We start from the raw sequence: 16,100 nt of genomic DNA on the forward strand, positions 1-16,100 counted from the left end.
AACTAGTTGTACCATACCGATAAAGAAATAAAATCTAAGGAACATATGCATTTAAAATTAATTGAGAATTTAAATATTTCAAGGTTCACGTAAGAATTCTACAATTGTAGCTAGGCACTTCAATTGACAAAGAATTTTGTCCAAACTTTCTTTCAGCAAAAAGAGCTCAACAGTTGACTGTTCTATCTCGCCCCAAGTAGTAGCAGGTTGAGGTTCTTTATCAACACTTTCGTTGTCACCTTCTGCATCTGATGTCTCTTGAAATTTTCTGTGTGCATGACATTAATGATGATTACTATAAATATTTTAATATTTTATTCTTATACATAATATATTTTTTACAAAATGTTATCAGGCAATATTTGAGTATGGCTGTTATAGAGAGGTAATTTTACAAAGAGTGTACCGCTACAATGAATGTCATTGCCGTTACAGGTAAAATATTGTTTGAAAGAAGTAAATTATAACATGAAAAATCGGTTCTGGAAAAAATCAGGTCGTTATAGTGAAATGCTATTATAACGAATGTCAATTGTAAAGAGGTTTGACTGTATTACTTAGGATAGGATAACTAGATAGTGTTTCTCTTTAGGGAGAAGCTTATAAATTCTTGTAAGCTGGTATATATTATACGGAAAAGAGTAAAAAAATATTCCGTATTGGGACCGACTAACCCGAACTTGCACGGGAAGTCTGATTTTAATAAGGGTAAACTGCACCAAGCAATTGGGGTGATAGACCCGCGAAGCAAAAGCTTTGGCAACAACCGTACGAGGTGTGATGTACACGCACTCGCCAGCCATTCCTCATGCTGAACAGGATATGGGGGATCCTCTTTCTCTCTGATCCTTCGTGCGTTCTTTATCCTATTCCGATTCAATTTAGCTTTCTGCGCAGCCCGTGCCAGTAGTGATATCCTAGGATTATCGGGCATTCTTTCATGTCGGGAGGCCGGGACAGTCGATCATTGGCTTAATTTCCTGGGTTTTGGGACTCTAGTATAAAAAATTCCCGGTAACAAAAATGACTTTATGTCTGGTTAAAGATAAAGAGGTATTTACTATTCTACCACAATCTTTGATGGTGACTGATAAATAACTTTCCCTTACGGATGGTGATACAAATTATAGTTTGATAAGATAATGTATGAGATACTAAAGTTTGAATTTTATTTTAGGTTTTTGAAATCTTGTCTCAATCCCGCTTTACCCCCTAACATTTAAGGGTTGAGAAACAATACCTCCTCCAAATATTGAATGGGAACGATAACCCCCTTATGCAATATTTTCCGGTGAGTTTTCCTTATTTGAATAAAGATCTTTATTCTTTTTCTTTCCAAAATTAAAATACGAAAATATATAATTTTTATTATTATCCCATTCACCTATTCTGTTGAAAATAATGTATTGTTTTTAGGATATAACAGCTACTTGCAATAATCTGTCAATAAATTTTTAGCTATGTGACATTCGTTTTACGGCATGCGCATTAAATTTTGGGATTCTAATTGCACATCAACAATCTACATAGTTTCCACTCCGACATTACTTTTATCTATGAATTATCTCATTCACCTCTTCCATTGTTCTATTGAACACCAAAAAATAAAAATCAAGGGAAAAAAGAACTCTTTAGGGACTTTTCTTGATTAGTTGAAGCTTGTGTTTTCTTCCCTTATTGATGAGTTTAAGGTAAGAGTCAATTTTACTCTACCCCTTAATATTTAAGGGTTAAGAAATAATACATCCTCCATATATTGAATGGAAACGATAACCCCCTTATACAATATTATTCGGTGAGCTTTTTCATTTTTGAATAAACATAGTTTTTCTAAATCTAAAATACAAAAATATATAACTCTTATTTATTAGATTTAATCATACATTTACATAAACATAAGCACTCAAATAAGATGACGATTGATTTCATGTAACCAAGCATTTCGTTCATACCCTAAAAGAATTGCTTATATAAACTGTATGGGTAAAAAATATACCTGAAACGTGGACAAATGTGTAGTTGACATGTGTCAGCTTATTCAATGACGAATAAATATTAGATGGTAATGCCGAGCATAGCATTTACGGAAAGGCAGCAGATTGGGTCAACGGTGAGAACATCAACGGAAACAACAGATAAGACCCTCTTTGTTGCGCATTAAATGGAATTAATGTAGTAACGGCTAAAACAATTATTAACGGCCAGAATCAAGGAAATTAAATAACAATCATTAACTCACAACGGGAAGAGCACCAGATAGGATCATATACCTATAAATAGAATTTTCATTGATAGAAGGAGGCATCTAGGTCTTACTAAGAAAATACACTATTATCATTATTTCCTGTTTATTGTCATTTTTATTCTTTGGTCATCAAGCTTTCATTCATTCTTGAAGATTAAGCGCTACGTTATTGTTGTTCATCAATATTGGAATAAGTTTACTCTTTGCTTTTTATTTATCTATTCTTTATATGTTCTTTATCAATAACTAAGAAATTACTTACTTTAATTCTTTTATCTTATCAAATTACTACAAACTGTGGTTAACCTCAGCACAAATACAACTATTTGAGTTAAATACGAAATTTGACCCAAACAGTTTGGCGCCATCTGTGGGAATTCTACGATTGGCTTTGTAGATTGATCCCTGTATTATCTCAGTTTACACAAGTATTATTACTTTGGTATTTTCTTCTATTTTTTTTACATTCAAATATGGCAGGAGTTACCCCTACATCACCCATTGACAGAAATAGAAATACCAATGAAGAAGTACTGGCTGACCCAACTAACGGGAAATACATCAATGGCGGATCCAAATCAAGCTTCAATCCCAGTAGAAGATTTATGGGAGTTCCTAAAAGGAGAGATGACGGAGGTGATAAAACAAATGATGGTGGAAATACGGCAAAATTCCATGCAACCGCCTCCATTAAACGGGATTGCTGGTTCAAGTCGATCAGTACCCCTTGAGCAGAGAAACTTAAACGGAGAGCTAACCAATGCCGATGATCTCGGCGTAACAATAGAGGCTACGGGTCATAGCGATGCAGATATCAATCCAATTATACCTGTTCCAATACTGCAGCGGTTCGAAGAACATATTAAAAAGTTCAGAGAACATGAGGAAAGAGTCAGTAGGATACCTGGGGCACCACCCGCTATCAAAAAAGAGGATGATAGCTATTATATATATCATCCGTGGAAAGATTCTGCAGATTTGGAGCATGTTCCAGAAAGTTTCAAATTACCAAAAATAAAGAAATATGATGGGCCTACTGACCCTCAAGATCATATCACTGCCTATACATCCGCTATTTGGGCCTGTGATCTTGGACCAAAGATGACTCGTTCAGTTATGGTTAAACGATTTGGGCAAGTACTGACAGGAGGAGCGTTGGATTGGTATGCAAAATTGTCCCCAAATTCACTTGAATTCTTTGCGGATTTGGTGGATAAATTCAAAAAGCCACATACTGGGGCAAGGAAAGCAGAGAAAAGAATGGAAGATATATTCAACATCAAGCAAAGGAGGGATAAACCCTACAAGAATTCATTCATCGGTTCCAGAAACACCGCAACACCTTGCCACAAATTGAAGACAAATGGGTTGGGATTGTGTTCCGACATGCATTACATCCTGATGGAATGTCGGCAACCAAGGATCTCGCCAAACACTTAATTGAGTACCCGGCAAAGACGTGGGAAGATATATATTTTCAATACTGTTCAAAAATTCGGGATAGAACAGGAGATCATTATCCAATCATGAGGAAGTCATCGCCATCAACCAGGGATACGTCAAGTAGAAGTAATTTCAGAAGAAACGATGGAGATAGGTCGCATAGAAGGGAACATTATGATCCATATTATCCACGAGGAAGTCGTGAAGGCACACGAAGGAATAATCAATATCGGCATAGATCACCACCAGCAGTAGGGACTTCTCGAGGAAATTACAACACCGGAGCTCCAAAACTCACGGATTATAATTTTTGTGTTTCGACGTTAGAAGTTGTCACGGCATTGGATAAATTGGGGAATAGGGTCAAATGGCCGGAAAAATGAAATCGGATCTAAGCAAAGAAATCTAGAACATTTCTGTGAATTTGACAAAGGACATGGTCATAAGACTGAGGATTACCATGCATTGCAATTAGCAGTTGCCGATCTCCTAGAGCAAGGACATTTGACGGAGTTTCTTTCGGAGAAAGCCAAACAAGCATATTATAGGAACAGAGAGCAAGGAGCGCCGTCACCACTTCCCGAGCCAAAACGATTGGTTATTTTATTTACAGGTGGTGCAAATATTAATATTACAGGAGGGATGGGCGTTAACAAAATTACTTATACTTTAGGCGTGAAGTTCAAAAGGATAACAACCCGAAGTGAAAAGAGGGATAGGCTGGCTCTTATTGAAGATTGTATCACCTTCGACGAGGTCGATGCCGATAATATGCAATTCCCGAATAATGATGGGTTAGTAGTTGCTTTACGTATTTTAGATACTGATATTAAGCATGTTTTTGTTGATCAAGAAAGTGCTGCCAACATCATAAACATTAGGGTCATAGAGGAGATAAAATTGATGAGCAAAATAACCCACAAATCTGTCATGCTCAATGGGTTCAATAATTCAACAGAAAGAACTCTGGGTGAAATCATTTTACAAGTGGTAGCGGGCGGAGTAGAGTTACAAACTAACTTTTCGATTATGTCCTCAGCAATGGCTTACAATATGATAGTTGGACGTCCCTAGATCCACGCCATGAAAGCCGTACCATCCACATATCATCAGGTGGTCAAATTCCCAACACCGTGGGGCGTGGGTGAAGTTCGGGGAGAGCAACGAGTTTCCAGAGACTTAAACGCAGTGGCAATAAAGAAGGGCGTGCCAAAGGTTGAACATTTCGAACCAGAAAGCGAATGTAAAATGGATAAACAAGTCTATCAAATACAGCAACAAACAGGATCAATTACCAACGATGCAGAAAATGAAACTGTACAAGATCCTTCAACAGAAGAACATTCAACGGCTACAGTTGAGGATCTCGACTCAATGTCGTTTGATGATGCATCTCCGAAAAAGAGCACATTCATCGGGTGCAAACTGCACCAACCAAGTGAGTATATTTACATTTTTGCAAGACAATATAGATGTTTTTGCCTTTTGCCACACTGCCATGATAGGAATAGCACCGGAGGTAGCAACACACAAATTACACATCAATCCTTATCACAGACCTGTAAAATGACCCCGAAGAAGATTCTCCGATGATAGAAGTAAATTCATAGAAGAAGAGGTACAAAAACTATTAGACGCTAGATCCATAAGGCCGGTGGAGCATACGGAATGGGTATCGAATGTGGTAGTAGTACCAAAGAATAATGGAAAGATGTGAATGTGTGTGGATTTCACAGATCTAAACAAAGCATGCCCAAAAGATTCATTCCCACTTCCTCATATAGATCAAATGATAGATGCAATAGCCGGCCATGAATTGTTAAGTTTTCTTGACGTATATTCAGGATACAATCAAATCAAAATGAATCTTGTAAATCAAACAAAAACAACATTTATAACACCGAGGGGTTTACACTGTTATAACGTAATATCGTTTGGACTCAAGAACGCCGGAGTAACATATCAACAGTTAGTAACCACGATGTTCAAATATCAGCTGGGAAAAACGATGGAGGTGTATATTGACGATATGGTTGTTAAATCAGAAAGAGCTGAAGATCACTTGATTCATTTAAAAGAAGCCTTTGCAATACTAAGGCAATTTAACATGAAGTTGAACCCTGAAAAGGGCGCATTTGGTGTATCGTCTGGAAAGTTCTTGGGATTCATGGTTTCAAAATGAGGAATAGAGATAAATCCAGACCAGATAAAGGCAATCGAAAACATTACCGATGATCTCAGCAGCAAAAAGGAGGTGCAAAGCTTGACTGGGCAAGTAGCAGCGTTATCTCGATTTATTTCAAGGTCATCGGAGAGGTGTCACAAATTCTTCACTGTATTGAAGAAACAACAAGACTTTAAGTGGACATCGGAATGTAAACAAGCCTTGCAAGAGCTCAAGATATACCTTTCAAGCCCGCCGTTGCTGTCAAAACCAAACCCCGAAGAGAAGCTATTTCTATACCTTACCATTTCGGAGGTGTCAGTAAGTGCAGTTCTGGTGCGGGAAGATGAAGGTAAACAATCTCCTATTTATTATGTTAGTAAAACACTTTTAGATGCCGAAACTAGATATCCACATTTAGAAAAATTGGCACTAGCTTTAATACATGCTGCTAGAAAATTGAGACATTATTTTCAAAGTCATCCAATTGTCGTGGTAACAACATTCCCTCTATGGAGTATTCTCCATAGACCGGAATTGTCAGACAAGTTAGCTAAATGGGCAATTGAACTTAGTGAACTCGATATTTCTTATCAATCTAGAAATGCTATAAAATCGCAAATTCTTGTCGATTTTGTGGTAGATTTTTAGTTCAAAATTGACTTTGGAAGCGGAAAAAGAAACCGTTACAAATTTGGGGTCATCCCAGGGATGTGGACCCTATACACGGATGGGGCGTCTAATTAAAGTGGCTCAGGATTAGGTTTAGTACTAAAAGTACCCAGTGGTGAAATTGTCCGCCAAGCCATTAAATGCCCAAAAATTACTAACAATGAAGCCGAGTATGAGGTTGTTGTTAGAGGTTTAAAGCTCGCTTTGGAATACGGAGCAGAAAGCATCAAGATACATTGTGATTCGCAATTGGTGATTAACCAAGTAAATGGAACTTTCAGCATAAAAGGACCACGAATGCAGAAGTATCAAACACAAATCTCAGACCTCTTTACAAGATTCAAAAACTGAGGGTTAGAGCAGGTGCCACGGGAAAGCAACGCTGAGGCCTATGGTTTGGCAAAACTGGCATCAGCTATTAATCCCGCAGAATCAGGGAGCAGAAGTGTGATCCATTTATTACATCCAATTGGCAGCGAAATTGAAGTATGTGCAACACGATCAACACATGATTGGAGAAATGACATACTTGATTATTTGCAACAAGGGACTTTGCCCGCAGAAAAGAAAAAAGCACACAAATTATGAGTAAAAGCTACTAGATACTAATTGATTTATGGAGAACTATATCGGAGAACCTTTGGAGGACCACTCGCCAAGTGTTTAGGCCCAACAGAAATAGAGCCCGCTATGCAACAAGTACATAGTGGATATTGTGGAAATCACTCCGGTGAGAGATCGTCAGCCCGATCTTTGCTGCGTGCGGGTTCTTATAGGAACACCATGGGCAAAGATTCACAAAGCTTCGTACGACGATGCAAATAATTCCAAGCATATGCTTCTGCAATACACCAGCCTGTGGAGCCATTGCATTCAGCCATTACTCCATAGTCGTTCATGAAATGGGGACTCGACATCATGGGACCATTCCCCGAAGCCAAAGGTAAAGTAAAATTCTTACTTGTTGCAACTGACTATTTTTCTAAGTGGGTTGAAGCAGGGGCATACACAAAGGTTGGAAAGGAGCAGGTTATTAATTTCATCCGGAAAGACATCATATGCTGATTCGGAATTCCAAAAGAGATCAGTTGTGACAATGGGAAGCAATTTATTGGGGCGGAGATAACAAATTTCCTCCAAAATCTGGGGATTAAATGAATAATGTCTTCACCATATCACCCATCTGGAAATGGACAAGCGGAGTCCACAAACAAGACGATACTTAGAGTGTTGAAAAGACGACTCAGCAATGCAAAAGGAAGTTGGCCTGATGTCCTTCCCGAAGTTCTTTGATCTTATCGAGTTACACACAAAACTAGCACTAGAGAAACACTTTTTTCACTAGTCTATGGAGCGGAAGCATTGTTACCAATCAAAGTAATAGAGCCAAGCATAAGGTATGCATATGCAAAAGATGTGGAAAATATAGAAGCAATGAAGAATGGACTTGATCTGCTGGAAGAACACCGAGAATTGACTTTAATCAAATTAACAGCGCAGAAACAGAAAGTGGAAAGGTACTACAACAATGAGACCAAATTACGGCAAATCAAAATTGGGGACTTGGTCATGCGAATGATAACTCCAGCTACCAAGATACCGAACGAAGGTAAACTAGGAGCAAATTGGGAAGGGCCCTATAAAGTTATAGCTTATGCAGGGAAAGGAACATTTCAATTGGAACTTCGGATGGGAAGATTGTCTCCAACAACTACAACATAAGCAACTTGAAGCTCTTCCATTCCTAAAATCTAGTTGCATTCAACGAGCTGTACTCTTTTCCTTACTCGGGTTTTATCCCATTCGGGTTTTACCGGGAAGGTTTTTAACGAGGCAGTAAGTTCAATGTACGGGAAATGTCCTATGAGCAACATCATCTAGTTCTTCATACTTCACAACAAAACGATAGGGGACTGATGTGCCGTGAATTTCGGCACATTTTATGCCTTTGTCACTAGAACTGTTGCTTGTTTTTAAGTGTTTTTACATCGTTTCTTATGTTATTTTGGTGTTTTGTAGGGTTGGTTGACTAAGGAACGGAAATGATAAGAAATGTTGAAAAACGGACAACTTGGAGCAAAAAAGACGGTCTGTAACTCGAGTTACGGACCGTAACGTGATCCGTACCAGAGAGAAAAATCCAGATACGTGTCGCTATCAAATGACGGTCCGTAACTCATGTTACGGGCCGTAACGTATACCGTAAGCTGAGGAAAATTTCCAGTAAGAAGCCTAGTAGTGTCACAGGTTACGCCCAGAAGGACGGTCCGTAACTCAGGTTATAGAGCGTAATGTCATGGCGTAACGCATTGGCCGCTGAAGACTGAGGCCATGATCCGCTGGAAGATCGCATGAAGTCGTGATGGTTGACCTAATCAAGCTGACAAAGGACGAAACCGAAGAACGGACCGTAACCTGTGTTACGATCCGTAACGATGCCGCGTAAGGGTGTTTTTGTCCAGAAACTTGGCGCGATTTTTGGCCCTATAAATACTTAAAGTAGGGTTTTAATCATATTATTCTGATTTTCTTTGGAGCATTAACTCAAGTCTTGAATATTTGAAGTGGTTGGAGCATTAAAAGCACCAACTTCACTTTCATTCCATATTGTATTAGCATCGTAAGTATATTATGTTAACTTGTAAGCTTTCTTTGTTAACCAAAATGATGAGTAGCTAATTTTAATTCTAAGGTTGTGGATCCCATGATGGGTATTATGTGAATGGGTTTCTACTATTGATATACGCATAATGGTTGTTGATATTTATTCTATCTTTGTGCATTAGCGTTGGGTAATGATTGCAAGCATTAGCCTAAGCCATTATACTCACTTTTCTTGGGAAAGAGAGTCAGTATAGGTAAGATTGAATAACAATGACTCGAGGCATTAACCCTCGTTTAATAGACTAACTTAGGGATAAGAACAAGTCTAAATTGGCATTATTGGTCGCTCTTCGATTTTAACTCTTTTACATTTGGAAAAATCATAAAGAGGAAATACGGCCTAACTGTTGGGAAACATTAGAAAGTCCTTAAGAGATCAAGTGCATATTCTTAGAACAACCATTAGAAGTATATCACATTGAAACCTGAAGCATAATATCTAATCAAAATGGGGAACACAACCTTAGTCTCTCTCTCGCATTAAGTACAATTCAAGTCAAAGTATTTCATTACATTACTCAATAAATATTTCAAACTATTTGGAATAGGATTAAAGCCTTTAAAGACTAGTATCACATACAATTAGTACTCTTTTCTCTCCATATTCCCTGTGAGTTTCGACCCCAACCTTGTTTGGGTTATTATATTTGACAACATCTGCTTTACGCCATTAATAGGTATAATTTGAGCGTATCAGGGACTATCATCGGGAACTGACAATAGAGTCTATCTAGCACTCCAAAAATATACTGAGTAAAGCCTCCGGGCTCAATTTATAAACTTATAACCATGTGTATAGTAAAGCTGATTATGACATGATCTTTGTTAGTTTGTATGGTGTATTCATGATTCCGATCATATTATTATCAATTGATTATATTCATGATTCCGATCAATTTACTATTTTCAATTGAGTTCTATTGATTATAGTCATGATTCCGATCATACTATTTTCAATTAATTATATTCATGATTCCGATCATACATGCTAGCAATACATTCATAATGCCGGAAGTTTCCGATTCCATTAGTTAATAAAAATGGAATTTGACATACAACTTTTTTACCACAGAAGTCAAACTTCCCAAAAATTAAAATTACAAGTCTACTTACAAGGATTCTGATGTTTAAAATCTTGATCGGATTGATCACCCACGAAAGATTTTAATTAGAGAATACTTCCAAGACATTGTTTATAATAAAGGCGAAGCATGAATAAAAGAAATTTTGTTCAGGAAAAACAAAGCCTTACAAGAGAAGGACATGGAAAATAAAACATTCAAACATGAGAAGAATAAACTGTCGAAGAAGAGGGAAAAAGGGCATCTTGGGCAGGTTGGACAGGAATGCTCTCGGGAACGTTCTTAACGTTTGGATCAATCTCCGGATCTTCTCCGATTACGGTATCTTCAGAAGCAGGAATGGATACGTCTCCAGATAACATATCCATTTCATCTGAGGTACTAGCATCCTCTTCTTCTTCGGTCATTTCTTCTTCAGCCAAAGATTCATCCTCATCATATCCAAGGATTTCTTTGGCTTCTTTCATATTCCGCTCAGCAACGGCGAGAGCTTGAACATGATCAAAAGAAGTAGGTTCGAAAGTCTTCAAGAAATCATGACGAGCTTTGATAACAGCCCAGCTAAGAATTTTTTGTTTTTCATCTTCAAAATCCTTCTCCATATTTTCAAACTGTCGCTTGTACATGTTATTTTGTCCTAAGAGCTGCTTTGAGTGCTCAAGCAATTTTTTAGAGTGACTCATAAATTTCAAAAAAAATTATGATTCTCCGCCAAGGCAATACTTTTCTTTTGAAGATCCCGATCTTTATCTGCCAACTCTTTCCGAAGAGCATGGATATCATGTTTACGTTGATCTAGATCAATCAAAGCCTGTGCGAGTTCACCAGAATCCTTGACATTTTTAAATTCCAAAGCATGAAATTCAAGTTCATTGAATTTGGCACTTTGATCACACAATTTGTTTTGGAGATCAATTTGAAGCTGATTCGATTCCATTAACTTTTGCTTCAGATCATTGATAACCAACTCTTCCTGCTTTGCTATGCGGAAAGCTTTAGTTTTTTTTTTTCAAGCTCAACAATCAATTTTCAAAAATTTCTTTCTCTCAGCCCGGCGCACCATTAGCTTATCTTTGGCCATATCCAACTCCGCAATAGAAGAGTTGCGTTCCGCCTTGAAAATTTTCACTTCCTGAGCAAGTACGACGTTCTCTTCACGAAGCTTTTGGATAAGTTTGGCCTCACCTTCAGAACATTCAAGACTCCTACATAAATATGTCTGAGCCTGAATCATAAGCCCGATAGCAACCATATCCATTTGGTGAGTAGGCATATCTTTTAAAATCATATTCTCTTTAGGACCAATATAGTTATGAGCAAAACGACTCATCACGTGAGGATTAGCCAAAAGATTGTCCTCATTTGACAATTCAAAAGAACGGTTATGATTAACGGTAAGAGGAATAAAGATCTTTATCCACATAGTGGCAGGATCATCTGCCTGAAGAAGTTGTGCCCGAGAATTAACCCCGTGCAAAGTATTGCCTTCCTTCCAAACACTTTTTCCTTTATCAACAACGTTAAAGCGGGAAATGGGTTGAGCTGTATTATGAGGAATAGTGTGGGTACTTGTTCCTTGATTTTGGAAAAGAGAAGCAAAAGAATCAGTGGGGATATTAGCAACACCGGTATCAATGTTTTCAGTGTCGATAAAATCTCCAATATTAGCTTCATCAACAGTATCAGGAAGACAGGTCTCAGTTGTATCGGTAACAATATTATCAGTGGTATCCGCCTCAGGAGCCACGACGTCACCTTTATTATGGCATTCAAAAACACCTTGTAAATTTTCCTTCTCCTTCACTGGAGATTCATTTGAAACGACAACAATATCAGAAGAAGAAGGAAACTCAACCTCCTTGTGACGGTGTAAAACTAAATGAGAGTCTTCCTCAGAATCAGTGCTCTCATCTATCAGCCTGAATTCACTAGGCATACCTCCTGTTTTCTCAACTCCGGCATCGGACAACTCCACAAGATATTGCCTTTTCAGTTTTTTCTTCTTCAAGGCAGGCTCTTCAACAGCCTTGGAATCCTTAAATTCGGCATTAGACCTCTTGCCAGTGAAAGATCTTATTTTTCCAACGCCGATTCATCATCGATCGGAAGAATCAGGCATTTCTTTGTTATCACCTTTTTCAAAGAACCTGAGAAGAACAAAACAAGTATGAGATAGACTCTTTAATCACTAGCAAAGTAAGATATTTCTTCAAATATCCCTACCTCTGCCTTTCATAGATACTCCGTCCGGTTTCGTCTCTTTAAGAGTACGAATACCCTTAGAAATGGCATATCCCCCCCCCCCCCCCCCATGTACGAACACTCACCGAAGCTCGAATCACAGCTTCAATAAATTCCCTTATGTTTGAGGGTTTAACCAATCCAAGATTAAAAGCTACCGAAAAAAGGAGAAGTTTAAAGAGAAGAATTAAGGAAATGAAATTTTTTTTAAAATAATATTACCTGTCACATTCCATTTCTCCGGGAAGGTACTAGCATCCCCGTTCACCAGCTGAGCAGTGGATATAAATACGAACTCTTCACCCCAATGCCGGTTTTGACCATCTTCGAGGTCATCAAACAATTTACTAGATCCCCGAGCTCTAAACATAATCATAGAGCCACGGATAAAAAAAATCGAATTCAAATATAAAATATAGTCGAGAGTAATATTCACTCCGGCCAGACGAGCAACATGCTCGAGCAATTGAAACAATCCCTAGACCTCAAGTGTAATTTGTGCCACACAAATTCTCAAGCGACGACACAATTCTTCTATCAATAGTGGAAGAGGCAAAAAAAGCCAATAGTAAAAGGATAGAGATACATCGCCGAAAGACCTGGAAGATGAGCAGTTGCAGGCACATCCTTTCCTGGAACTACGATATTGAGATCAAGATTTGTCCAGTGACACCTTTCCTGGACAGAACCAAGAGACTCTTCAGTAACATTAGAAATAATTGAAGAAACGAAAACCATTCTTTCCCCGTCTAGCTTCGAAATATCACGGTTATCACCTTTTGAAAGAGTAATCTTTAGATCTGAAGTATGTGAAGGATTCTTCGGAATCACACTATTAACGGAAGGTAGATGTATATTAACCATATCATCCTTATCGTCGCCAACATCAGAAGTTGATAAAGATGAAGGTCGTGGGTCAACAGCAGCAGCTATAGCGTCACCCAAAATTTCTTAGGGGGCAATCTGTTCTTAGATTTTTCAGCACCAATATGAGGAGAAAGAGCGTCGACAATAACGGTCTTTTCCAATGAAATATTTTGAGAAGATGAAGGGGAAGACATGAGTAGAGATTGAAGAAATCAAAGAAGAAAGAAAAGAGGCGAAAGAATTAGAAAATTGAAAATTTGAGATAATGAGAAGGTAGAATTTAATTTTTTTTAGAAAAGGTAAAATGTAACACCCCGTATCTTGGAACTAAATTTAGACTCATATCATTAGATTTTTAGTGGAAAAACTGAAGGTTTGAACGTTTTGCGAAAATGATTGATAGGCCTACTTCGGGCAGCCATAAATCCTTGATTAGTTGGGAATTTGGGAAAGTACCCTTAATAAAAGTTGTAGTACGTAGAAATACCTTTCTAAAGATATAAGGACCAATCAAATCAGAGATCGGAGCAAGGAGATATGATCGTCTCAATATGGCTAATAGTAAGACACTTAAAATTCTATAGAATCGGCTAAGTTTTCGATACGTCTGCCTTCCAGTCAAATTTCGTGAAAATCCATTGAATTTGAGGAAACTTAAAACATGAAAGTTGCATTCCTTTGAAATAGCTTTCCAACGGTATATTGTGGAGCCCAAACAGAGCTGTGTACAAGAAGTTACATCTATTTTACCGAACACTGTGCAGAACCGACACACGTCGCTTTTTCAGGCGCGTAGGGGCGCGTGCGATGGCCCCGCATCGCAGGCCGGTTGCGTAAATCTGAGTATTGACCTGTAGAACATCTCGCGATGGCCTGCATCGCGGACCCATCGCGTAACAGGTCGGTTTCGGGTCAAAAAGTTGGGATTTCGCGTTTTAAGTTATATTTAAGCTTGGGGTTTATTTCCCTAACACTCCTAGTCACGAAAAATTACCCTAAAGTCAGGAAGAACAAGTCCCAAGCCTCAAGAACCCTACAAGGTAAGTTTTATCATGATTCTAGGTTGAATTCAAGTCCCTAATCTCTTTCTAACTTAAGTAAACCCTTCTAATCATTCCAAGTCAATTCTAATATATATCCTTGTAATCTAAGCAAGAAATCATTGTTCATAAACTAGGGTTTTCAAGAAAACCTATCTCAAGGTTCAAGAATTCAAGATTTTGGAAATCTTCTTCAAAGCCCAAGTCTTTAATTCAATTTTTGGAGCGACTAAGGTATGTAGAGTTACTATCTACGTGTGGGAACATCATTGTTCTTCCCCACGCCTCATAATCCATAAATTATGATTCTCTGCGAAAACTAGGGTTTTCTATACTATGCTCATGACAACCCTAGGTCCATGTCCATGATTATATTATGTATGAATTGCTATTATTCTATCATTGTGTTCTTAATAACTCCATATGATTATTGAGAATCAGTCCGTAATCCATGAAAACGCATATCTTATATTCCATGGGTTCTTGCATGCATGTTTTTAACTAAGAATGATTATTTCATGAATATCCTACATGTCTACAAGTTTTCATGCAACTATATTATATAATTATTTTCATGCTATGATACAAGATACATACATGCTAAATACAAGTTATTTCATGAAACCATGTTTACAAGTTATTTCATGAAACCATGTTTACAAGTTATTTCGTGAAATCATGATTTCAAGTCAAGTACAAGTACAAGTTAATTCATGAAAATCATAGGCTTCTTAGCCAATTATATCATGTTCATGTTTTTGGGAGTTGCACAAATTACCGAGAAGGCTTAGATAGCCTGAAACTATGTAGCCACCATAGGACAAGGATCGCTCCGCCCAGATAGGACGATACCTTAATTTTATACTGAATGGATCCATTAGGCACGTTACCACCTTATACCCTGGCAAGGTATGAGGGCTCTGCTGGTCCGGCGAGTTACCAGACTCCACGTACCCACGTGGTGATATCACATGTCGGTTTATGAAATGCTCTTCGTACTTATCATGTTTTACTTATGTTATATATATATATATATATATATATATATATATATGTATTCATGCTCATGCTCATGTTCATGTCCAGGTTTTCAGTTTCAGTTCTTATCATGTTATTTCATGTCCCATGTTATTTCATTCAGTTGCTTTACATAGCAGTACATTCAATGTGCTGACGTCCCCTTTTATTGCCCGGGGGCCTGCATTTCACGATGCAAGTACGTATTTACAGGACGCCGCATCTGCTCAGTAGGATTTGCTCGTCTCATCTCATTGGTGAGCCCATCTCATTCGGGGTTTAGTCAGTTATCTTTATTTTACTAGTCATGCATTTAAAGGTATGCTGGGAGGCCTTGTCCCAGCAAGTACGTTTTTCAGTCAAAATTCACGATTAGAGGTTTCATAGACTAGTCAGTTTAGTTATGTTAGACATGCAAGGTGTTTAGCCATCTTTGGCTCAACTCATGTTATTTCCGCATTTATGATTTAAACAAGTATTTCATTAAATTATTATGACATCTCATGTTTTATAAAAGCTCATCACGTTCATGCTATATTTCCGCTCATGTATGCCTCATGATGATTCAGCAAGCCATGTGGTTCGCTCGATCACATGCAGTATGGCACCGAGTGCCGTATTACGCCCAGGCTATGGTTCGGGGCGTGACATAAAACCGCCATCAT

General features: G+C 38.0%; 1 protein-coding gene across 1 annotated transcript; it reads left to right on the plus strand.

Moving 5' to 3' along the window:
- Positions 1–3,771: 3,771 nt before the first annotated feature.
- On the plus strand, positions 3,772–4,762 carry LOC132644314 (uncharacterized). Its single transcript, XM_060360899.1, has 2 exons — positions 3,772–3,939; positions 4,016–4,762. The coding sequence occupies exons 1-2, from the start codon at positions 3,772–3,774 to the stop codon at positions 4,760–4,762; spliced, it is 915 nt and encodes a 304-aa protein (XP_060216882.1).
- The last annotated feature ends 11,338 nt before the right edge of the window (positions 4,763–16,100 follow it).

Source organism: Lycium barbarum, chromosome 6 (assembly GCF_019175385.1).
Source record: "Lycium barbarum isolate Lr01 chromosome 6, ASM1917538v2, whole genome shotgun sequence".
NCBI lineage: Eukaryota > Viridiplantae > Streptophyta > Magnoliopsida > Solanales > Solanaceae > Lycium > Lycium barbarum.

What these genes read in the sequence shown, in the direction of transcription:
- LOC132644314 (XM_060360899.1), top strand. Translation starts at nt 3,772, where the DNA reads ATGAGGAAGTCATCGCCATCAACCAGGGATACGTCAAGTAGAAGTAAT. An exon ending in GGCATAGATCACCACCAGCA is followed by an intron (nt 3,940 to 4,015) that starts GTAGGGACTTCT and finishes TTTCGACGTTAG; the next exon opens with AAGTTGTCACGGCATTGGAT.